This window comes from Perognathus longimembris, chromosome 9 (genome assembly GCF_023159225.1).
Source record: "Perognathus longimembris pacificus isolate PPM17 chromosome 9, ASM2315922v1, whole genome shotgun sequence".
Lineage (NCBI taxonomy): Eukaryota > Metazoa > Chordata > Mammalia > Rodentia > Heteromyidae > Perognathus > Perognathus longimembris.
The window spans coordinates 53,423,244-53,449,662 of record NC_063169.1 but is presented as its reverse complement, the minus strand read 5'-3'; the positions used below and the strand labels follow the sequence as shown (position 1 = coordinate 53,449,662).

General features: G+C 40.6%; 1 protein-coding gene across 3 annotated transcripts in view; it reads right to left on the bottom strand.

The window, feature by feature from the left end:
- The window catches only part of Pde7b (phosphodiesterase 7B), a 295,006-nt gene that overhangs the window by 54,700 nt on the left and 213,887 nt on the right, over positions 1–26,419 (bottom strand). For all 3 annotated transcript variants that reach the window (XM_048354139.1, XM_048354141.1, XM_048354140.1), the window contains one exon: positions 13,898–13,981. In XM_048354139.1, coding sequence (XP_048210096.1) covers positions 13,898–13,981 — 84 coding nt within the window. The remainder of the gene's footprint in view (positions 1–13,897; positions 13,982–26,419) is intronic.

Here is a 26,419-nt window from a genome sequence, read left to right as displayed (position 1 = left end):
GAGAGTTCAAAACTATTCTGAGAGAATCATTCTTGTTATAAGACAATGGTGACACATCTTATTATTAATTCCCATGGAGTGGGTGTTTCTTACATATCTAGCTATCAAATGCTAGATGAAATTCATCCATTGTATTCTTCAGCTAGTCATTTGCAAAGAGCTGAAATAAAAACCCACGGCTTTAGAATATTTTCAAAATCTCAGGTGGTACCGCTGGGCTTTATCAATTCAGCAAGTGGAAATTTTAACAATAACATTTGACTCTTCACCAAGATGGTTTTTAAGTTCAACTTAGTAATTGCTATTTAAAATAATTGACTCTGAAACATTCTAAGAGTGTGTGAAGTCATGAATTATTAAAGAAACATTAAGTTAGGTCCTGAATAGCTTTAATTTATTTATTTTTTGTTAGGGTGTTTTTGAATTATGCTAATTCTTTCAAAACAACTTATCCATGTTTGACAATTCTCTATTAGGAGAACTTTCAATTGACTAGAACTGGTCTGTTGTTCAATATATTAAGCAACTCATTTTACAAGAGCTTTTTTTGCTCAGGGCTAGCACTCTGCCACGTGAGCCACAGCTCCATTTCCAACTTTTTGGTGGCTAATTGGAGGTAAGAGTCACATGGACTTTCCTGTTCAGGCTAGCTTTGAAGCTTGATTCTCAGATCTCAGCCTCCTGAGTAGCTAGGATGACAAGGCGTGAGCTACCAGTGCCTGGCCAGCATAATGCTTGAGTAGTGTCTTCCCAGTGCTCTTCCTTAACACTAGACATCCACTCCAGAATCCGGCCACTCTCATCTCTTTGAATGAAGTCAAGCTTCTCCCTAGCCCTAAGTGAGATTTTGAATGCATTTTAAAAAATATCCTCACTTAAAATATGTAGTCATTTTCCAAGTGCCAATGCCACCCTCTTGATCAGAATGTCCACTGCTTTCTCCCCTGGGGTTTTCTACGCACCTGCCAGTTTATCTGGTGTTTTTGTCGGTTGTGTAGCAATCCTTGCCCACACTTTCATTTTTTATATCCTATCACTTGTGGGCTGGCATGCAGCAATTGCTCAGTAAATGTGAATTGTTTAATCGAGTTTGTCTTTTCTCCTTTAAGGAAAAGATTTATTTTATATCTTTTAAGGAAAAGATTCCTTAGATGGAGGAGTTTTGGCTTTCTGGATTTAAAAAAGAAATCACTTCAAAAATAGAAGGTTTGGGGGCACAAATGAAAAAAAATGGGAAGACAAAGGTGATAGTGTATTTTCCTTTATCAGACAGCAAGGATTGTCAGAAAATGGAAGACAGAAGGAACATTCTGGATGCAATCCAAGGTCAACATCTTTTTTCCCCGGAGGCACTAACATCTTGGTGCCTCTGGGGAGAAAAGATACTAGAATTTCAGGTCCCGAGCTAGGAGAGTCATGGAAGGGGTGACACTGATCAAGATGTGTTATATCCATGGATTGATATGTCTAGTCAAACCCCTTTATACAGCTAAAGGTAGCAATAAAATACAATACAATGGCATATATTACTTTGTTTTTAATGCAAATTTGAAAAACTACCCAAATTTTTCCACCTAAATTTCTTATCTCTTAAAAATAATAGTGAAGCACTGATTCCATAAGTATCATATCACACACAGTTTTTATTGTCACCCAACTTCACAATTTCCAATCATTTTGTCTAAAGTGGCCTATTCAATAATGCTTGCTGCTTCCATTTTCTACATCTTGATATTACTTTATTTAGGAAAAGAGATCTATGTCTGGTGGACACTAAAAGATAAATGTAATTTTTTTCTCAGTACAAGAGTAATACATGTTATGATAGGAAAAAACCCAGAAAAATTGGAGCAAGTAATAATCATCTGATCCATGTTAAAATAGGATATAGTTTTATAAACAACAGATATTTTTAGACATAGAATTTTGTATTCTGCTTCTTTTTATTTAGTATGTTATGAACACTACAGGCATTTTCTTTCAATGATGCACAGTTTGCATGACAGGAAATAACTAACTCCCTCTTGAGAAAAATTAAAGCAACCGGTGGCAGATGCAAATCTGACTTTAATTTGTCACATTAGTGATTCCATGTCCCCCTTCTTTGGGGACAGCTTACAAGTTTCCTCAGATGGTTCCACCACACCCACTCTTTCTTATAAAAGGATACAAGGTCGGGCGATGACACAAGTCATTTGTCATTTTGAACTTCTATCAGACCAGAAAAATAAACTGGAAAGACTAGAAGATCTAACATTTTAGATGCCTAATGACATATCTCACATTAAGTTATAGAGGTGTTTGTTCAATGGTTTTTTTTTTTTATTTATACTTTTATTTTTATTTTTTTTTTCTCAAATTTTTATTTTCAAACTGACGTACAGAGAGGTTACAGTATCATACGTTGGGCGTTGGATACATTTCTTGTACTGTTTGTTGCCTTGTCCCTCATGCCCCCCTCCCTCCCCCCCTTCCCTCCCCCCCGCCCAGTTGTTCAGTTCACTTACACCAAACAGTTTTGCAAGTATTGCTTTTGTAGTTATTTCTCTTTTTTTACCCCGTGTCTCTCGAATTTGGTATTCCCTTTGAATTTCCTACTTCCAATACCAGTAAACACGGTTTCCAATATACTCAGATAAGATTACAGAGATAGTGTAGGTACAAACATAGGAAGGTGATACAAAACATCATCAATAATAGAAACTACACATTCACATAGGACGTTGAAAGTAGTTATAACTGTGATATATCACTTGTTTCCATATCATGGAGTTCATTTCACTTAGCATCATCTTATGTGTTCCTAAGGGTATAGCTATTGGGCCTTGTGATGCTCTGCTATGGCTTGCCTAAACCTGTACTAATTATTCCCAATAAGGGAGGCCATAGAGTCCATGTTTCTTTGGGTCTGGCTCACTTCACTTAGTATAACTTTTTCCAAGTCCTTCCATTTCCTTACAAATGGAACAATGTCATTCTTTCTGATAGAGGTGTTCAATGGTTTTGAAGTAATTTGATACCAAAATGAAAACTAAGGACCACAAAATAATTATAAGACACGAAAAATATTTAAAAGGAGTATCTGCCACATGTATTTTATGCAAAAGGAACAGATTGCATAGGTACATTGCATTTAAGCATTAGCATTCAGGTTTGAAGTCTGGCTTAAGAAATACCAGTTATCCTTTGGTGAGAGATAGATGTTCTCTCCTGATTTCAGTTTTCTCATGTTAAATGCAGTGTCTCCATAAGGATTTTGTGGGGATTTGATGAGCTAGTCAGTGCACTGAGGGTGTAGCCCCATGACAGATACAGCCCTTGTCTAGCATTAGCTAGCACGAGGCCCTGAATTCAAACCCTAATCCCACCATAGAAAAGGAAAGGAAAGAAAAAAAGACAGCACAAGGCCATCTATCCAAAGAATCTAAAGCTGCAGGTAGCTCCCAGGAACGCCAAAGGTGTTAGCTGCTACAGTATTGCTATGATGTGGGAGTGCTGCGATGGTCAGGCACCAATGCTTGCCACTGCCAAGCACTCATGAAAGCTCTGGAGCCAGGTTTGTTACAGGGGGACGGCAGGGGTGGGGTGGGGCGGGGCGGGGGGGGGGATTGCTGAAGACAGCTGCTGTAAGCTCATGGCCAGGGCTAGGGCTCTGAAGGCTTTGTGGCTGCTTTCTGGGAGAAGAGGTGGCTAGGGAGAGGCATGGCAGCAGAGAGAGGGAACACCCAAAGTTGAACGTCCTTTATTATGGACCCCACAGAAGTGGGACAGGCTGCTGGACACATTTATCTCATGCACTTCTCAGCACAAGCCACTGAAGGTGATTATCATCTCCTTCCATACTTGAGGTCAGCTTTAAGTAGTTTGGCCATCTTTCCTAAGCTCACAAATGAAGTAGGTTCAAACCCAGGTGTAATGTCAAAGCACCCAGTCTTGCTGTCAGCTTTCTCTGTTGCTGGTGGTCTCAGGGGCAGAGGGAATTTAGTGAGCTCTCAGAGGGATTCGGGATTCACATGGTAGAAGAGGGGGGAGACAGCCTGTAATGGGCTTGCAAAGGGCCCTTTTGTTATTTGTAGGCTTTCTAGCAATCCTGTTCTTTGAGAGACATGCAATCTAGGGTGTCTTGCCTGAGAGGGATTAAGCACCTTCCTCCTGTGTGCTGTTGTGGTGGCCCTTGTAAGAGGCAGTGGACACTTTTCCCCTTGGGACTTCCCTTCAGAATTGCTGCCCTCCCTCCCAAGGTTGCTTAAAAGTAAGTAATAAACACCACCTAGGTTCCCCAAGGCAATTTGGTTTGCTGGTTGGAAAAAAAACAAAATCTTGTTGATGGTGCGTGCTAATGCTGAGATGTCTGTTTGGCAACATGAGAGGTATTAAAGGGAGAAAAATACTAATTTTTTCCCAACATGGATAAGAGAATGGACCATAGTGAACCTCTTAGATTTTCCAAAGCTTGGGAGGTGGGGTAGCAATGAGAGGAAATAACCCTTCGTTTTGTTTATTAATGAAGTCACAAGAGATAAGCTCTGCCTGTTCTGGGTAGAAGACTGAATTTAATTGTATTGAACAAACAAGCCATTCTAGTTCAGTGACTCATTGGGTAACTTCAATCAAAAGAAACCTAATTTACTCCTCTTTCTCTTTATATTTTATGGTCTCTAGAAATCTAAGGAGACCACCAATACCAAAAAATACTCCCGTGGATTAGTTTTGTCCCATCACGTGCTACAGTAGGGAATAGCCATTTTTCTGTGCCCTGTGTGGGTGAGTTAGGTCTGACACATGTAGCCACTTCTGTACCAGACAGAATCAATGATGTGGGGAGAGATCAAACTTGTATCTGAACTGTAATGTCTAGGTAGTTTCCTATTTAAAAAAATCACTTCTGGTGATTTTTTGTGGGCTTTCTTGTTGGTTATTTTATAGTGTGTTTCTACATCAGGCTTATCAAAAATAGGATCCCTCGAACCAACTTATCACTGACTGTGTGTGTGTGTGTGTGTGTGTGTGTGTGTGTGTGTATGTGTGTGTGTGTACTGTGGCTGGAACTCAAAGCTTTTTACTTCTCACTTTTTGCTGGTTAATTGGAATTAAGAGTCTTACAGATTTTTCCACCCAGACTGGCTTCAAACTGTGGCTCAAGTCTCAGACTCCTGAGTAGCTGGGATTACAGGTGTGAGCCACTGGTGCCTGGTGTCATTGACTTTTTGATACCTATATGACCATGTGGCTCATCGATGATTATGATTTTCAAACAGAAACTTTGAGAGAATCCTCTCATCTATACTTTGGTCTTTTATTTCAAGCCTTCACATTTCCACTTGAGTTTCCTGAAAACTCAACCTGACCCAGTTTGACCTTACCATCGTCTCTCAACTCTTCCTTTAACTTTCCTTAGCACTGACCTCATTTCCAAAGTTTCAGATGGGTGGGCTACCCCCTAGAGGGCCCGATATGCAGTATTATCAAGTTGTAATGTTCTCTTCCATCGAATTTCTCTGATTTGCATTTTCATTTCTCTTACCACCATCTGCTGCCTGATTATATTTCTCATGATTGTCTGTCCCTCCTACATAGAAATATTGGCTATTTTTTGAAATATTATTTCATCCTATTCAACTTTTTCTTGAAATTCTCTAATGATCCTCTTTGAGTCTAGTTCAAATTCCTTACCTTGACATTCTAAGGCTTTCATTCTTCCCTCTAGCCAATACCCTTTAGACCTTCTTTCTTAATGACCTTTAGTCTCCATATCTCAAATCAGTCTCACAGGCAATTTCTTAACAAGTCAGCATTTTTTTCTGTGCTTTAGGGTTTAGCCCAAGACCACAAAGACTCTTCTCTTGTTTAGTCATTCCTGCATTCTCTTGTCTCTTATTTAATGTTTATGATAGTTATTTTAGATTGAAACTGTTTATCCTCTTTTATGGTTCTTGGTGTAATACATTTTTATTCTTTTTTTTTTTTTTTTGGCCAGTCCTGGGCCTTGGACTCAGGGCCTGAGCACTGTCCCTGGCTTCTTCCCGCTCAAGGCTAGCACTCTGCCACTTGAGCCACAGCGCCGCTTCTGGCCTTTTTCTGTATATGTGGTGCTGGGGAATCGAACCTAGGGCCTCGTGTATCCGAGGCAGGCACTCTTGCCACTGGGCTATATCCCCAGCCCCCATTTTTATTCTTGTAAAGAGATTATTGATTCTTTGAGGGTAGAAGAAGAATAGCTCAGGTTCCTTCTTGCTCTTAGAATTGTTAGCACAGATTGCATGTAGTAGGTTCTACCCCATCCACTGGTTCTAGTCATTTTGAAAGGAATCATGCAGGTATTTGTTTGCTGAATCTGCTAGGCCCCATCTGGCCCCTACTGTCAGAGACAGAAGTTACCCATTATAAGTCCCTTGTTGTCAGGGTACTTTGGCCTCATTATTCTTAGTATAAGTGTGTAAATTTGGTAGTTGAATGAATGAATGAATGGTAGCCAAGAGAAAATACTGGGTGCTCAGATTCAATTTTCTATTTTCCCTCACTCAGATAAAAAGTAAATCTATTAAATGATGTCAGCCAGGGTAATGGAGGGCAATGGCTGTTTCCAGCTCTAGCTTTAGAAGGTGAAAATTGTTTCTCTTTGAATATGATTTTGCTCTGACAGGTATTTAGAATGATCTTTCAACTTCTCTGCTTAGATCCACCTTGAATAACCTGTCTTTCAATAACATCTTTATCTCGTTGAGTATATTTGTGATAACTCTTCCCTAGCTTTGTAAGTTGGGTGCATATTTTTAAGTGGCACTAAATGTTGGCCTTGGCAGGCAGGCTTTTATCTCACGGTGGCTTCAGGCATTTCTTGTTGAGTACCTGATACCCCAGGACTTACTGATATCCCAGAGCTCTTACCCCTTTCTCTAAAATCTCTGAGTTATATACAATAGGTGTATTTTTTGTAGTATATATTCTCTCATTATGCATGCATGTATTATTACAGAGCTAGTACCATAACAAAGTGTATTTGCTTATGGGTAGTGCCCTTGTCACATTCTTTGCATCTCCAGCACCTGCCACAGTGCCCTGCATAGGTGCTCTCCAGTGGACCTTTACTGACAGAACAGTGATGGGGAATAAGTGAAACACCCAGGACACTGCCGACTCTGTCTTCTGCGACGCAGTGGCCTTTTTTTTTTTTGGTGGCTAACCATGCTGCAAGCCTGGAACTTCCGCAGCCGAAGTGCTGGGAATCTTGAGCCAGAGCCCCGAGAGCACATCATGAAGTCCCATCCAGCAGAGCCAGGAAGTACCACAACCACAACCAGAGCCCTGGCTTTCTTCTAGAGGAAGGTAAATATTGAATTTTGCAACTGTGGGGTGTTACATGCTGGCACAGCCCAGAGTGAGAAGTCTGGAGGGGTCTTGGCTGGGGGAGCACAGGGCTGGGAGTGGAGGGCAGTAGCATCTTCTCAGGGAGACTACTTCCAAACCAACTCTGGAAGATTGGTTTTTTTGTCCAGATGCTCTACAGGGTGTCTGGCCCTTATAGGTAACGTTAAAAGATGCCTTTAGGGGCTGGGGATATAGCCTAGTGGCAAGAGTGCCTGCCTTGGATACACGAGGCCCCAGGTTCGATTCCCCAGCACCACATATACAGAAAACCGCCAGAAGTGGCGCTGTGGCTCAAGTGGCAGAGTGCTAGCCTTGAGCGGGAAGAAGCCAGGGACAGTGCTCAGGCCCTGAGTCCAAGGCCCAGGACTGGCCAAAAAAAAAAAAAAAAAAAAAAAAAGATGCCTTTAAATTAGTGCAATGTTGCCACCATTTGCTACCAGCTATCTCTTAGATGATGGATTCTGCAAGGAAACTGTCTCCTCCATCTTTTTTTGGCCAGTCCTGGGGCTTAGACTCAGGGCCCGAGCACTGTTCCTGGCTTCTTTTTGCTCAAGGCTAGCACTCTGCCACTTGAGCCACAGCGCCACTTCTGGCCATTTTCTGTATATGTGGTGCTGGGGAATTGAACCCAGGGCCTCATGTATACGAGGCAAGCACTCTTGCCACTAGGCCATATCCCCAGCCCTGTCTCCTCCATCTTAATAACTTGGTACAGATGGTTTTGGAACCTGTGGAGTGGCTTGTGATTGACAGTCTTTACTGAATATGATGTATGTAGCAACAATGGCCACCTGATGTGCTATGTTTTATATTATTATTATTATTATTATTATTATTATTATTATTATTATTGCCAGTCCTGGGACTTGGACTCAGGGCTTGAGCACTGCCTCTGGCTTCTTTTTTGCTCAAGGCTAGCACTCTACCACTTGAGCCACAGAGCCATTTCTGGCTATTTCTGTTTATGTGGCGCTGAGGAATCGAACCCAGGGCTTCATGTATGCAAGGCAAGCACTCTACCACTAGGCCATATTCCTAGCCCTTGTGCTATGTTTTAGATGGCAGCTTTAGGAAAAGAACGGAGTCTCTGGGTCATGTCTTCATAAAAGGCCATTACATATACATCCGTACAAGTGGCTGCCTATTTGGTTCTATTTTGAAAATCGTAATCACAGTGAAATCTTTTTTAACTCTTACAAAAATGACCTGGTGTTTGTGTAGCTAGCCCTGCCCGGAGAGGCAAGTCTAGAGGAATATACCTTTTAAAGATAAAGATTAGCAAATTAACAGGCAGGAAAAGCCAAATAGCCAATTAACCTACTACTGTAAAGCCCCTGGCTGGTTTGGAGCACCAGGCTGTCTGTAGTAACTGAAATTTGTGCCCTGAAACTTCCTGCTGCAGCACTGGGCTACTTCCCTCATCCTCTCCCCCCTCCCATCCCTGGGAATGTTTTCTTTGTATGTCACTTCCTCTGCTGAGCCAGTGTGGAAATCACATCTTGTTGTTCTGAGACGTTGCCATGGAAACATCCCAACCTAGTCATTATCTACTCAGGCTACTGATTATATTAAATCAGGAGACAGAGCTGCCTGCTTTCTGAAGTTTGCGATTCCTCCACCATTCTCACCTCCCTGTCCATGTCTAAGCACCTTTCTTGTCAACATATTCTCTCCTGTTTCCCGCTCAATATAGCTGGTAAGTGAAATACATCTACAGGAAGCCAGCACTGGGAAGATAGAGCTGTTATATTTCCATCGCTCCTGCCCTCCTTCACTTGTCTGTTTTAGTACTTCTTCAGGACTGAAATATAATTGCTTCTCTCTTCTGCACTTTTCTCCTCCACCAAGTTTAGGGTACAAAGCCATCTCTCTTTGGAGTTTTATGGCGTTAGGGCCACAGTTTCTTGCTACTTCTGCAGAGAAGCTTCTAGAAATTCACAAAGATGCCGTTGGGTAAAATGCAAACAAAAAACCAAAACTGGCTTTCAACAAGTAATTTTGTCTTATGTATTTCGATTGCTTTGAGACTCTCTGAGGAAGGTGATTTGATCTTAATTCCTGGGGTGGGGGGTACATCTTCTATATTATTCTTTAAACAAACCCATAAAAAGTGTATATAGCTATGATATACAGGGTGATATTTTGAATTAACTATACAGGGTGGAATGAGTAACTGAAGCTAAGTGAGCTATGTATTACCTCACATATTCATTTCTTTGTGATAGTAAGAATATTTAACAAATATACTCTCAGCAACTTACATGTAATACATTTGTTCTTAACTATGATCATCGTGCTCTCTTGAATTTCTTGTATGTTTTAAAGTACCTTTTGTGGGACAACATGATAAGCACTTGGCCTGTAATTTATTGTGTAACCAGGACAAACTGGGAGTAAAAGATGGCCTTATTATTAAGAATATTTGGACAACAAGTACAAACAAGGGCTGTACCAGGCAAGCCATTTTACATTTAGAACAGGGATCTGGGTATGGTAGGACTCTCTCCTCTCTCCTTTATCCTCCAACACACACACACACACACACACACACACACACACACACACACACACACACACACACGCCCCTCTCCTAGAAGAAGACTATTTCTGCAATTAGAAATTATAATTTCAAATTGGAATTTTAAATCTAGTTGAATAGGGAGATTCATATTCTGTTTTACTTCCATACTTTGGTGTTAAGTACATTCTTGAAAGTAAAGTAATGGTACTTGAAATTCAAAAGAAAAAAAGTCATTAACAAAGGGAAATAGACTGGATTGAATGTCAAAAGACAGTTCTCAATTTTTTAAGATCTTTTAACTCAGGGGTTGGCAACCTCTTGTAATGAAGGGCTATGGACTAGATACTTGGGCTTTGTGACTAGACTTTTTTTGTTGTTGCAACTCCTGTGTTATCATAATGTGAAAGTAGCCCTAGATGGCAGACAGGAAAAGAAATCTGTATGACAGCATTGTCCAATAGACTTTTTGATCCAAATCAGGCAGAGGAAGGGGAGCAGATTTGGTAAATGGGCTATAAATTGCCTACTTGCATTCTAGTTATCTGGTGTGTGTGTGTGTGTGTGTGTGTGTGTGTGTGTGTGTGTGTGTGTGTGTGTGTGTTGGTAGTGGGCCTTGAACTCAGGGTCTTATGATGTCACTTAGCCTTTTTGCTCCTGTAGTATTTTAGTACACGAGCCATTCTTTCACTTTCAGCTTTTGCATGGTTAATTAGGAGATAAGAGTCTTTCAGATTTGTCTGCTGGTGCTGAGTTTCAACATGGATCCTCAGATCTCAGCCTCCTTAGTAGCTAGGATTACAGGTGTGAGCCATCAGAGTCTGGCTTTAATGATCTGTTTTAGTATGTAGAAACATGGCTCTGAGAAAAGATAAATTATTCTAGGTATGAATCATGTTGTCCCTTGTCTGTTGAGACAGTTGGGGACTATGTCTGAGGGGAACAATAGAACAATGCAATGACTTTTACTATTTAACCCAATTTTCCTTATGCATGTTCCAGTGATTTGAAGCCAATTCTGAAGTGTGCAGTAGAAAGGGAACAGGCAGGGGTGTTGTGCATAGGGAAGAGAAGTTGTGTAGATTTGACTAGGCATTTCAGAAGGAAGGCTGCACAAATGGTCAACCAGGGAATAGATGCTAGATTAATTTATTCTTTCCTATAAATCTTATTTTTTTAAAGTTGTAGATCAGATTCTACCGAGAGAGAGAGAGAGAGAGAGAGAGAGAGAGAGAGAGAGAGAGAGAGAGAGAGAGAGAACGAAGCAAACTGCAAACATTTAAGAAAAAAAATGAAGCTTTGGTCTATGACCATCTGTGGAAGAAATGGACTCAGAATTAAAGTTAATGACATAAAGAGCTGCTTTATGCTAGTTTGAGGCTTTCCTTGTTGAGTTGGAACCAGTTAGCTAAAAAAACACATGTATTAGATTCCCAAATATTCTAATATGTTTCTCTTTAGACAGAAAGAACATATTAACACGCAGGCAAGTCTCAACAAGGACATGAATGAGATTAAAAAGAATTAGTGGATGGTAGACTTATGAAATAGCAGCAGGAGCTATGCCATACATAATATAGTTTTTGTGACAATGTCTACATCCTTATCGCTACATCTGTCCACATACCTAGTGCTACATGGTTACCAGCTGCTGTAATTGCTAAGTTAGGAAACTGGAGGACAATCATAATCATGTTAGGGGTTTAGTTTTAACTAGACAGCATGTATGTAGGTATTATTGAGAGGGGTGGGGGAGAATATAAATAAGGGAAAAATCAGGCTTTCAGCCCTTTCTGTGATGTCCATTTAAAGGTGGCCAGTGGATGATTTTCATTTAGACCTATTTAACACAATCTTTTAGAGGAGACTCTTTAGTGTCTTTAACTGGGATGTTAACTATATAGTTACGGAGTGGCTAGGAACTATAAAGGGATCATTTGGCATCTGGTAGCTTATTTACACATTTGAAAAAGGTGGAAACCACATATAAAGCAAAATACAATGAAGGTAAATGACTATCCCCTTCATATATGTTGTGTGTAAAGGGACAAGAGCAGATGAGTTTTCCACAATAGAATGCTGAAAAGAATGGAAAGGACACATCGGGTGGGTGATGAACACTGTCACTCAGTGAGGAAGGCTCACGACCACGGGTAGGGAGGAATAGGAATGGAGGACACACAACCTGTAGGGCCAGGGAAGGAAACTGGGCAGAACGAAGGTACCAGGAGTCTCCCAGCAGAGGGGTGGCAGGGTAGTAGCTACTCACAGGTGATCTTTTATATAGTGACTGCTATGTCAATGAAATATTTCTTGCAATCAATTTCTCTTTAAATATATATACATATTTATACTTGTTTCAGATTAAGAAATAAAAGAAGCAAATTACCATTAATAAAAAAACAACACCTACGTGCATTTTTATATCCAGGTGCCTGTGATGTAGACAATTAAATATTCCCCAGTCACACTCGCAAAGACCATTTTGTAGAACATTGGAATTATAAAGATATGTGTATGTGTTTCCCATTTTCCTAGTTTTCTCATGGCTTACGTTGGAAACCACAAAATAACATCCTTTTCTACTATTGAGAGGGGAATTTTCTGGCTTTCAGAATGTGATGTCACTGGAAAGTTCTGTCCTATAGTGAATTGGACACGTTTGTTTATCTCTGCCCTGCTTGATAGAACTGCCTGGGACCTAAAATTCATACAGTTAAGACAAGCAAAGGTGTGATTTTCAAGAAGTTAAAAACAGCCTATTTGGGGTCCTACTGACAGGTAAGGGAAAAGAGACTCCCCCAAGATGTGTCCAATAGCTAACGGCTCAGTTCTCAATCCTAAAAAGTATTTCTCAGGGAGTGTGAGAGGGGTAATTTGTCTGTTGTACAGAAAGAGTTACTCCAAGTTTCTGTATCTCTAAAAGAGCTAAAAACCAAACCAAACCAAACAAACCAGACACTGCACACTGATAGGAGAGGTTAATAGTCCAGGAAAATACAAACATATCCATCTCCCATTGGTCTTTGAAGGATCTAAAGATCAGCAATAGCAAGTTCTAATTTCTCCTAGTAATTTCCAGAGGTCGAGGTAAATCAGATTACCCCTGGAGCTGAGCTTGTTTATGTCAAAGAAAAGTAATACTCTGTGGAGGCAATCCAGCACTTTGAAATTGATAGATGAGTTATGATAGGAGAACCAAACACTGAAAACCTTGCCTTGAATGGTGAAATTGATCTCTTCCCCCTCCCCCGCTTACCACAAGTCTAAGGTGAAAGATGATTAGGAGAGAAGATACGAAATTGGAAATGATGACTGGTTATTGGCTGGGGTTTCCAAAGGAACTTGAGGTTGAAAAAAAAAAAGGTGAATCCAAGTGTGAGCAAAATTTCAAATGAGTAGTAATGGAACGGGGAAGGAAAAACAATGTGTTCGTTCAGAATACAGGGAGAAAGCTGCAGGTGCAGACAGCAAACTTCACCATGTCTGAGTTTTATCAGGATGGCAAGAACACACCTCAAGGTCTTGGGTTAGACAAGTGGGAATAAGACAATGGGGATATAGCAACGGCAGCTGTGGCCCTGAGTTTAAGCCCCATGACTGACAAAAAATAAAAGAAAAAGAAAAAGAAAACAAATGTAAATAACTGTAAATAGCACCCCCTGTAAAGTTCTAACAATAAAATATAATCTCTTCTAGTATAGTCCAAGCTGCACATAGAGACCAGATGCTAGAAAATGAAAAGACTACCTTCCTTGTGTACATTGTTCACAATTTTGAAGTTGGCCTTCCTGCAGCTTGGAGAGGTGAAGCCTGGCCTGTCACTGGAAATTACTTTACCAGGGTGGAAATCCAAAGACAAAGGGTTCACTTCCAGTTAGGGGGACAGACATGGAGGAAGGAAGATAGACCTCAGGAGGTTTTGAAGTTGAAAGGGAAGTGAGGATTTTTCCTTTGTGAAGAAAAAAACCAGCAACGTTTGTTCCTTCCTAGGTCCACTTGATTACTCACTGTTAAGTAGGCGGAAGTCAATGAATGGGTAGGAGCCACGGCGTTCGGCAGGAACCCCAGTCTGACCCCTTAGTCGTACATCTCCTAGAAAACAGAAAAGCCAGACAAATGTTTGAAGACATTGCCAAGTGGACTCACTTTTCCTCTGTAAATCCTCTATAACCAGTTATGCTCACAGAACCCACACCAGGTGTGGCTTAGATACTAACTCCCTTTCACCTAAGAGAGAGATAGGAAGGGATGTTTAATTCATGCTGAGGGCAATGCACCTAGCAATTCTCTAACAAATGAATGATTGCTTTCTTGTATTGGCCTGATCTGTGAAAGTGACAGCAAATTATGTCTTCAGTCTTAAAAAATTACTTGTCAGGGCCTTAAAGATGCAGTATCTGGGGCTAGGAGATCAAATGGCCTGTTGGGGTTATAGCTTTTGTTCTTCCCTGGCTCTGGCTTCCAGCACAATGTGTTTTGGACTGGCCTGTCCACTTCCTTCCCCTCAGGCTACCATAGGTACAAAGGTGGCTGAGGGTCTGGGGTATGTAGAACTAAGCTGACTTCAGAGAAGATTCCACTGCACTATGGGAGACCTTTTGGTACTCATTTCTTTGCAGGCTTCCTTTAATGGCAGTGTTCATTTTACTTTTTCATGTGAATGTCCTGTCTTCCCAATTAAAATAAGGTAAAGTAGAGTGGGAAAGAGGGTGGTCTTTAAAATAAGATAGTTTTGGAGACACCAGGCTTCAACCCCTTCCCGCCCCCTTTCTGGGTCAGTTGTGGACCTTGAACTCAGGACCTGGATGCTGTCCCTGAGCTCTTTTGCTAAAGCACAGCACTCTACCACTTTGAGCCACAGCACCATGTCTGGTTTTCTGGTGCTTAATTGAAGATAAGAGTCTCACAGACTTTATTGCCTGGACTGGCTTTGAACCATGATCCTCAGCCTCCTGAGTAGTTACAATGACAGGCCTGAGCCACCAGTGACCAAGTCCCCATGTGATCTTGAGAGTCTAACTTCTCTCCACCTCAGCTGCCTCATTTGTAAATGGCATATTTTAAAGTGCCATGGTCAGAATCTGGAAAATATCCCTGGTTGCCTGGTACCCAGTACTGGTTCACACTCTTTGGAACTGTGAAGCGGGGACTGTACACACCACGTGACTTGCATTTCTCCATCATGCTTTCTGTGCTGATGGGTACATGATGGACTCCAAGGGCTTGCTCTCTGCTGGTGAAGAGTAGAAGACCAGAGCCATCAGTTATTCCATATCCTAGCAATTATACTGGTGAGAGGTAGAAATGCTTAATCAGGGAGGCCTTCCATTCCAGGGGTATCAATGAGAGGATCAGTGAAATCTGCCCATAAACCACTTTCTCTCACACTTATGCTAACACTGGGACCTCAATCTAGGAGCAGGAGGGACAGCGTTTCTGTCTCCTTTCCTAACCCTTGAGGCTAATAGGCCTGGATGTGATCTCATCCATTGTAGCCCATGCTCAAAATGCCCCCCATGCTCAAAATGCCCCCCCAATGCTCAAAATGCCCCCCAAGAGAGGGTCTCCAGTGTTCTTGAAATGATAAAACACAAGCTGCTAGCTCTTGAAGTATTCTCTGCTTTGAATTTTATGTTGGTACCTTATTTCTTATGCTTGATGTAACTTGCTGTTTTTATTCTGGTATTGATATTAAAGAATGATACAAGTTTTGAAATAAAAGGAGACAAGAGGATAATAAAAGAGATTAAGCAAAATGAGAGGAGGAAGGAAGTGATAGAAGAGTACACTTAAAATATGAACGCCTCGACATGGCTGTGCACATCTGTAATTCCAGCTACTCAGGTGAGATAGGAGTCACAGTTTGAAGCCAGCTTGGACAAAAGGTAGCAAATGATCTCAAAACACACGCCAAACAGTGGTGGCACATGCCTGTTATCCCAGCTACTCATGAGGCAGAGATAAGAGGATCATGTCCTGTTTGGGAAAACAAACTGGAAGCAAAAGGACTTGATTGGGGACATGGCTCAAGTGGTAGAGTGTTTGCTAAGCAAGCTCAAGGCCTTGAATTCAATCCCTACATACATACAAACAGAGTATATAAGGGAATGCTGTTAGCTTTTGATAAGCTCATGGGTTGGGTGGTCAGTGGTGGAAGCAAAGTGTCCAGAAGAGTTGAGTGCTATCTTCCTCATAGATGCCTCAAACACAGTATCTGTATAATGCTCTGGAGTTTACAAAGCACTTTCAAACACATCACAGTGAGGATATTGTCTTGTTCCCCCCCCCCCCATTGGATGATCACAGTCCAGTAAGGAGAGCTACTTTTATTCTCCTTATTTTATAAGTGAGAAAATAGCAGCCTAGGGAAGAATAGCTGAAAGACTGCTACTTGCACTCTAGTCTCAGAAAAGGGGTCAGGCTGCTAAAAGGCACTTAGCAAAAATCTGCTGAACTTTCCTTGAGTTTCCTGAGCTGACAGTTTGTAGTTTAAGTTTATGGTGAGTAGAATGAGTGTTAAGTCTGGGGGCTTAGATTTCATAGGCAGAGACCTCTCTCAATATTTCCCATCTTATCTTTCTGAAAGCGTTTGTATTTGCATATATTAAATGGACAGGCGAGTTTCATTGTGACCTTTCCACACAGGGTCACAATGTGCCAGATCCAGCTCACCCCCTCCACCACGGCTCTCCTTTACTCACCCCTTACTTCTTCAAACAATTTCAGTGTTTTATTTTTATATATGAATATAAATTACTTCAACCATATTTTTCCCTCCTTCACTCTCTCTTTCCACCCTGCCCACTCCTACCTACCCCTAAACAGGGCCTGCTTTACATTCTTGTCATTTCTTTTTTTTATTTTTATAAAAACGTGTATTAATTGTTCAAAGTAGTTTTTTTCCATGGTATTTTACACATACATATAGCTTAATCAGATTAGTCCTCTCTCCTTCCCCATTCCCCACTCTCCCTATTATTCAACAGCTTTCAAGGAGTTTCATTATGCCATTTGCATGCATAGATGCGATGTATTTCAATATTATTCATCTTCTATTATTCTGTTTTCTTCTCTTTTCCCCTAGTCCCTGTAGGCAGTCCTATTATTTCATACATATCCTCACTTTATATGTAAGTATGGTCATACACATCTGTACACACATGTGGTTTTCTCTTAGATCTAGCTTCCAAATGATTGAAAACACTTGATCTTTGTCCTGTGGAACCTGGCTTACTTTGCTTAATATAATCTCACCAATTAGCTGCAAATAATACAATTTAATTCTTTGCTATGACTAAATAGTACTCCATTGTGTATAACGACAACATTTTGTTAATCTGGTCATTATTTGTAGGACACAGAGATTGATTCCATAGTTTGGCTATTGTGAATAGTGCTGCAGGGAATATCAGTGTGCAAATGTCTCCATTGTATTCTGTTTTACATTCTTTTAGATAAATGCACAAGAGTAGTATTGGTGGATTGTATGATAGTTGAATTTTTAGTTTTTTTTTTTTTTGAGATTCTGTTTGATTCCTTTATTGCCAGTATGTGATTTTTTTTTTTTTTTTTTGCCAGTCCTGGGGCTTAGACTCAGGGCCTGAGCACTGTCCCTGGCTTCTTTTTGCTCAAGGCTAGCACTCTGCCACTTGAGCCACAGCGCCACTTCTGGCCATTTTCTGTATATGTGGTGCTGGGGAATTGAACCCAGGGCCTCATGAATACGAGGCAGGCACTCCTAGCCACTAGGCCATATCTCCAGCCGAAGTTTTAGTTTTTTTGGTGGAGCTCCATACTGCATTTTGAAGTTATATTAAATTACTGCCTCTTTTTCCTCTGAATACTTGCTACTGTCTATTATGTTCTTGATGATTGCCATTCTGCCATGCCTCATTTTTTTATTTTTTAAAAATTTTTTATCGACAAACTGATGTACAGAGAGGTTACAGTTTTATACATTAGGCATTGGATACATTTCTTGTACTGTTTGTTACCTCCTCCCTCATTCCCCCTCCCCCCCATGAGTTGTTCAGTTCATTTACACCAAACAGTTTTGCAAGTATTGCTTTTGTAGTTGTTTGTCTTTTTTTTACCCTGTGTCTCTCAATATTGGTATTCCCTTTCAGTTTCCTAGTTCTAATACCAGTATACATGGTTTCCAGTGTACTCAGTTAAGATACAGAGATAGTGCAGGTACAACCACAGGAAGGGGATACAAGAAGATCATCAATAATAGAAGCTACGGTTACACATAGCACGTTGAAAGTAGTTACAACAGTGATATAACAATCGTTTCCATAACATGCCATGCCTCATTTTATGGAGTGTGCAGACCTGGCTTTCAAACTGAACCAAACCTACAATGAAACAAAATTTAAGGACCCTCCCTCCTTCGGTGCATGATAGAACTTGTACTTTTAATATCCATTGAGAAAATATAGCATGATAAAACAAATGCAGAGTTGATAATAAATACGTTCATATTTTATGGTGGAGCTAGGATAGACATATAGTTTAAAAAGCTGTGCATATTTGAGACTGTGGGCATTTGGTCTAAAACAGTGTCTTGCCTAGTGGATTTGTTGACCTGCCACTAAAATTCTTTGGGCTTTCCCCAGAGTGTTCAGGCTTGCCATCTGGAATTTCCTTCTTTGTTAGTATTTCTCTACTAGCATTACTAAAGATTTACACTTGACTCTATCATTATGAGGGCACCATTTCTTTTCCAGAAATGTCTGTGCTATATTGACGTAGGTTTTGAATCCTTTCACAGGACTTGTCTACCTGAGACTGTGAAAGACCACGATCACGTAAGCAAAGTAGAGAAACGGCACTGCACAGGGGAAAGGAAAAGGGAGGGTAACACACTAGCACTCAGGGGACTCTTACACTGAAAGGGTCAGCTTTTTGCCATATTGGTTAACTATGGACAAACCACCTTGAAGACTAGTTTTCTAATATTTAACTTACATCATTATAGCAACCCTACTAGGGCTGTTGCAAGGAAGTTCGTGTGAAACGAATATGATTAAACATTTATTGATTATTTATCTTGTGCTAAACATTGCACACACATTATTATATATAATTATTTCATAACCTATAGTATATATTTCATTATTACTATTATTATTACTATATCATTTTATAGTTGAAGAACTTAAAGCCAATGGAAATGTAATAATTTGTTTGAATTCAAAGAGCCAGTAAAGGGAGACCTTGTATATAATTATCAGCATCATCAGCATTATCAACATTAAAAATTGCATACACACTTTCTTTTGTCTGAGACTGGGACTTGAACTCAGTAACTGATGAATTTACTCTACCACCTGAGCCATGCCTCCAACTCCTGTATAAATATCTGTATAAGTGAAACTTTTTCCTTATCCCAAAGTATCCTCTGATTGCTATTTTCCAATCAATCAACTACACAGCCCTTATGATTCCTGAAAGCTGAATACAAGGGGAATTTATTGCCCTGACAAATTTAAGATTTAGTCAAATAGACATTCCTTATTCAAAGGGCACTTGAGTTGAAATGGGTTGTATGAAAAAGATAATTCTGGATCAGCAGCACATCTATTACTTTCAAGCCAGAACTAGAAGGCAATCACTAGAAATACTATTCAGTAGAACAGAAATTTGTTGATAATTAATTTAGTCCAGTTCTCAGTTAAGCAGAATTTTTTTACAGTGTACTCCACCTTGGAGAAAAAAGAGAAAAATGATAAAACAGGCACATGGCCAAGATACCTAAATAAACAAAATAAATCAACAGCAGCAACAAATAACAAATCATAAACAGAAGTTTCAGGGCCTTATGATGTCTGTAACTATAATAGGAGCTTACAGTTGGATTAGTCATACATTTCAGATGACCATTAGGGGTTGTAAATAACTGTTTTCAAGAAATATGGGGTGAAGGGCCATTGATGGAGGCCCTTGGTCGAGAGCTTGCTTAGGCTGAACAGGCTTTGGGGTCCAGCCCCAGAGCAGTAACAAGACAAACCCAAACAACTTCTTGTCTGTCACAAGGAGATAGAATCCTGTAATAAAATACTAGTAGTGAAGGAGGCAAGAAAAGCATTTTAGCAGTTTTCATCATGAGAACAGTACAAGAAATGATAAACTATTATAACTGGAAAACATTAGTTAAAAAACTTGAACATTCCATGTTGTGAACATTCTATTTAATTGAAGCACTAATGCAGTCAAATGGATGCTTTAAGCAATATTTATTTTCATATATACATTTGTGTATACATATACATATATGTATAAATACACATATTTCTTTTCATATGAGTGTGTATGTGTGTGTGTGACTGCTTTTTCACTCAAGGATAGTGCCCCCATATAAGAAGCCATACCTTCATTTCTGGCTTTCTGCTGGTTAACTGGCGATAGGAGTCCCATGGGCTGAGCTGGGCTGACTTTGAACAGGGACCCTCCTATCTCAGCCTGAGATGCTAGGATTATAGGCATTGACCATTGGGCTCTTTGCTCACATAGTTCTACTATACAAAGTTCCCTTTCCTTTTCCGGGCTTCTAGAGCCTCTTCTGATGCTAAATCCCTTCAATATGCTAGTGAGAAGAGAAAGACTCAGTAGGAAGGCCCTGGAGGAACAGAGGCCACTGGGCTGCTGGCCTAAGGACAGAATGAGTGGTGTCCTGCGGAGCTGCTTTTACTGGCCCATAGTCTCGGGCAATCATCTGTTTACCAAAGACCTTATATCCAAGCTAAACAATTATTTTGACTATTCATTAAGTCCTTGTTTAACTTCAGCAGCTATTTTTTTTTTCCTGGCAAAGGAAAGGTGCGGTGCAAGCTGAAAGGAAGCGTTGACAGCTCCCAGTCATGTCCTCGGTCTGTTCTCATTGTGTTCCAGAAGGAAATAAACAGCAAGGGAATTCTTATTTTGAAAAGAGCGTTGCTCTTTTGCTTCTTCAGGCTGAAAACATAACATGTCGTCCTTGGTACTGAAGGCTGTGGATGCAGACAGAGAACTGAGCTAAGTCACTCCTGGAGCCAAAACCAGGTTCCAGCCCTTTTCCCTCCCAGAGGACGTGGCTCCGGATGAACCTCTTGCCCACTTGGCCATCACGCAGTGTCTGTTTAGTGGAAGCTTGTGCTAAGGAGTAGACGTTTATGTGGCCTCTTATGTAACTGGCGACAAAGGGTGGAGGCTCTGACAGTGATGACAACTTACAGTGGCTGAAACATGGGCCATATGAAGAGAACCAGACTGAGGCCCCAGGCATGGTTTGTCAAGGTCACTTCAGGAAGGGGAGAAAGCCCAAGAAAGGGACGGAGCAGTAGCTACTGTGCCCCTAGTGCAGCTGAGAAAAATGAAGAAATGATGAATCTCTTTATAAACACAGGTTTCAGGGAGCATGGTAGATTCAGAGAGAGAAAGAGAGAGAGAGAGAGAGAGAGACAGACAGACAGACAGAGAAACAGGCAGGGAGACAGAGAGACAGAGAGAGGAAGAGAGAGGGAGGGAGATAGAGAGAGGACTTCTCCAATGAACAGGGAAGACAGGATGTGGTAGTGTGAGAACACAAGCCACCCAAATATGGTGGGGAATGTGCAGCTCTGGTGAAAGGTATTCCTTTAAGCTTTCTGAGTACATTATTGATTCATGGCGTTGCCACTTTTTAACAAATGAAGACACACACAACCAGATCCCCAAATCTCAGACACAAACTATTACCACATGGCTATGTCTCAGCTGCAGGCTTTGTTTATTTTAGATGACTACTCTTAGAATTAGTTCAGAGAATGATTTCTCCTAAGGATGTTTATCTAGGCCTACCGGAGGGGAGGAGGGTTGTGCAATTTAGTGGCTCCATAGACTATGGGAGAGTGCAAGCAGCCAGTGTAGATAACCAAGCCAAGATGATTGTCCCGAGTTCTGTGATCTTACATGAGAGAGCTGGTGTGGTTAATAGATACAAGTTCCCCCTGTGGAGAAACACGGACCTTCTATTTTCCCTTCTCTGCTTTCCTTTTCCTGTACTCCCCTTTCCTTCACTTCTCTTCTCTTCTCTTCTCTTCTCTTCTCTTCTCTTCTCTTCTCTTCTCTTCTCTTCTCTTCCTTTCCTTTTCCCTTCCCCCTCCTTCTTTGTTCTCTCTCCTCCCCATTCTGTTTTCCTTCCTTTCCATTCCCTTTCTTTCCCCTCTCTCCCCTTTCTTCCCTTCCCCTTCCTTTCTCTTTCTTTCCCTTCCCCTCCCTTCCTTCCCCTCATTCCTTTTCCTTCTCTTCAGCTCTGCTTTGTTTCTGGGTGTTTGATCTCAGGGCCTTGCATCTGTTATACTGGCAATCTACCTCTAGTGGTTTTCACTTGTTATTTTTGGTGTAGAGTTTAGTTTCTGGTCTGTCATGAGCTTGCATCATAATTCACTTGCTGTAGATTTCCCATTGTCACTAGCCACTGTGTCCAACTTTCATCTTTTCTCTATGGGAATGGTGTCCCAAGGACTTTTCTGTCTGAGCTGGACTTGGACCATGATCCTCCCAATTCTGGCCTTCCAATGTTCATTGGGATGATGTGTATGCACCACGGTGCCTGCTATGAGTTGAAAAGAGTCTTGTGAACTTTTCTGCTTGGGATGGCCTTCCATTGTGATCCTTTTGTTCTCAGCTGTCCAAGTAGCTTGTATTGCAGGTACAAGTGATTGGCATGCAGCTCTTCTTTTTCAGTTTTTATTTTTATGAGTGAAGTTGGGCCCATGTGGTCACTAACAATGTGTTGAGTTGGATAATGAGGGTTTTTTCTTCTCTCTATTGCTTGGTCTGTTCCTCTAGATATTTGCTCCTCCTAGGCTGTCATTGGGAGAGATCTTTTTTTTTTTTTCAAACAGTTTTCACTCTTCTATTTTTCTTTTATTTTTTTTTCCGAATAACTATTTATTTATTGTCAAAGTGATATACAGAGCGGTTATAGTTTCCAGCAGTGGGTACATTTCTTGTGAAATTTGCTACCTCCTCCCTAGGAAGGAGAGAAGGTAAGGAGTTCATTATCCAGAAACCTTACTTTTGGCAAAAGAAACAAAAATGTTTTCTTTCATGTAAAAATGTTTTCTGGGCTGGGGATATAGCCTAGTGGCAAGAGTGCCTGCCTCGGATACACGAGGCCCTAGGTTCGATTCCCCAGCACCACATATACAGAAAACGGCCAGAAGCGGCGCTGTGGCTCAAGTGGCAGAGTGCTATCCTTGAGCGGGAAGAAGCCAGGGACAGTGCTCAGGCCCTGAGTTCAAGGCCCAGGACTGGCCAAAAAAAAAAATGTTTTCTATTCTTAAATGTAGTTTTATTGTTATTATTAAGGTATTGTACAGAGGAGTTAAGTTTTCAATTCTTTTAAAGAAATCTTGATCCTTGTATTAAAATAAGAGAAAAAGGAATTCTTACTAAGCAATACCATGCTACCTTTCGGGAGCAAATGTGTACTTCACAATATCACAAAAGTGAAAATAGCAGTGCTTTATTTTCCAAAGCAGGTAAGGCATGTTTTAACTCAGACTGGAAACAACAAGGGGTCTTCTCATTTTTCAGCTTGATAGTGTTTCAGAGGGAGAAGGAGAAAAAAACATAAGTTCCAATCACTGGGGACACAGGTGTCAAATATAAAAGATACTAAGTAATACACAGCAGGACTGACTAAGGAGAATTCCAAGAAGCTGTAAGGGTATGTAAAGAATATAAAAACCAGGCCTTACAAGGACTGAGAGGGAGACGGACCTGAGGAGCTACCAGAAACCATGTACTCTGGGTAAGCCCTATGCAAGAAAACTCAGGTGTCATGTTGGGTTCCTGCCTATAATTCTAACTACTTGGGAACTTGAGAACAGAAGGATCATGGTTTGAGGCCATTCTGAGCAGAATAGTTTGTGAGACCCTTTGTCAATTAATAGCTGCTGGGCTCAGGAGTGTGTATCTGTTATCTTAGCTTTTTAAGAGGCTGAGGTCAGGAGGACTGTGGTTTTAGTCCATCTCTGGCAAACAAAAAAAAAAGTACATGAGACTCCATCTCAACAGAAGTTGGTTATGATGGAGCATGTCTGTGATCCCAGCTATGTTGGGGAATATAAAATAAATAAATTTTGAAAAAAAATATGAAGAGATGAATCAGAAGAAAGAGCAGTGGATAAGGAGAAGGAGCAAGTGGGCGAAGAGGATATTGAGAAACTGCATATGGGGAGGAATTGAGTATTGGGGGTAAAGGAGAGTGAGGTGTGGAACATAATGTCTGGTCTTGCAATCCTGGAGAATTGGTTGTGCCAACCACAGAAACAGGAGATTCTCAGAGAGAAGTTATGCCATGCCCTTTATGTGATCAATGAGGTCTTGTGGCAGGCAGGTTCAGTGTGAGGCACATTGTTTTAGACTCATGCAACATGGAGTCTTCTGGAAGGGGTAGCACAGGGCAATCCTAAGCATAAACTCAAACTTACAACTTCGATTAGTGGAACAACAGAGAAGTCTATTGTCTAAGGAAATTTCTAACGAGTTCACCAAGACATGGAAATTGCTATGAGCTAATTCTGAGAAGGCAGCATTAGATTTGAGATCTGATGAATGATTAGGAGTTCATTTAAAGTGAACATATATCTCAGTTTGCTCTGGAAAGTCCTGACTTATGCTTGTTGCCTAGTAATCATTCCTTCATCCTCAAAACATTCTAGTTTGGATTACACATTACATGGTTACCCCAGTGATCCAAGTAGAGGGAGGACATAGCCAAACATCTCATAGCCAGAGGATGCCATATCTGAGAGACCATAACTAAGGCTGTATGTCACAGAAATGGGGGTGGCATGGAGTGGAATGCAAAATGAAGCTGAAGAGGTATCTGGATCTTTGTAGAATAGGCTGGGGAAAATGATTTTATCCCAAGAGAGTAAGGAAGCCAGGAATCTAGACGATGGTTTCCATGGAAAAATAGATGTGATTTTTGAAAAAAAATCCCAATAATATAGAGTATAATATAAAGAATGAACTGGAGAGGGTAGAAAACCTAGTTGAGAGATCACTTTAATAGATTAGACAAGATTGTAGTCTACAGAAAAGGGTGACGCAGGCGGAAAGAAATGAATAGATTGTCATGATATAGTGAGGGAGAGGAAAATATCAAGGGTAGTTATTTAATTTCTAGTTTGCATCATTGGATGACAATTCTAGAGGGATCTAGATTGGGGGAAGGTGTTTATGCCCTCAACTTTGGCCACATTGAGTCTGTTATAGAGACATCAAAGCAAAATGTCTTGTGGGTGGAGGGATATTTGGATATGAGGGAGTAAATGTTTGAGATGGATATATCTATATATCTATATATATCTATATATATATGTAATTAAAGAAAGCTGTGGCCCTAGATGAATTTATTCAGGGAAGAAGTGAATAGGGATTAGCATCTAGCCTTAAGTAACAGTAACACATATTGTCCCCCTGGAGGAGGAAGAGGCTATCAAGGTGGTAGTGAGAGGAAGAGCAGAGCTTGTGTGTCACAGAAGCAAAACCTACAAGAGAGAAATGGTTTCCTGGTAGATATTACTGAGGGCAGGAGAAGTAATGATTGAAGGGTCCAGTAGGTTTAGGTGAGTGACCAGGGTGTGAGAGAAAAGCAGAGCCCTTTGATAATCACATAGAATGAAGGAATTGGGAGTTGTTTTTTTTTTGTTGTTGTTGTCATTGTTATCACACATAGCTGATATGTAGAACTTGAATGATAAGTAGATCTTAAGTGACAAGTACAATTTCAAATACACCCCCTGGTAATATTTGCTTGCAATTGGTCCAACTATTATGATTGAGATGAAGGGATTTCTTTTTAGGAAAAATATTGTTCTGACTTTAAGAATTGCAGTAATGCTTTGGAATAATAAAATATAATTTGAAAATTGCCTTGAGAACAGAACAGTCCAGGTCATGAAATGTCTGTGAATTTTTGTAAAATGTAGTGATTACCTGTCCAGCCACTTCTCATTCTTAAATATACTTCAAGGGAAAAAATGGCTAAAGGAAATCCCTCCCACAAGAAGCCTTCTTTAAGAAGGAAAAGATGGGCCTATTAATGAGAACAAATATTGTACATAGTAAGATATAATACCAACCGAATTCCAACATTATGGAGTAATTTCTTGTTTTTTATTTTTTGGATAATTGGAGAGAAGCATTTTAAACATATTGTTTGTTTTCATGTGCTTCTGAACTTCCTGATTCTGGCTGGGAACAAGAACAAACTTGCCAAAATACTGCAAGAAAAAGATGTTGCTGATCATGGATAGGAAATACTCTAAGTCCCACGAGATGCTCTGGTCAGATTTCACCTAATCTGCTGGCCTCAGAAGGACCACAAGGCCATCAGACTTGTGGCTACAGCCTGTTCAGTACCAAGAAATACCTGGGAGTCCTTTATTCCAGTATCTGTGCCAACATGGCATTGGGGTTTTCTTAAGCTCCAAGTGGTGGTCATTTTTCTGTTTGTTTTTCAGAAAGGAAACAGATGACCAAAGCTGGACT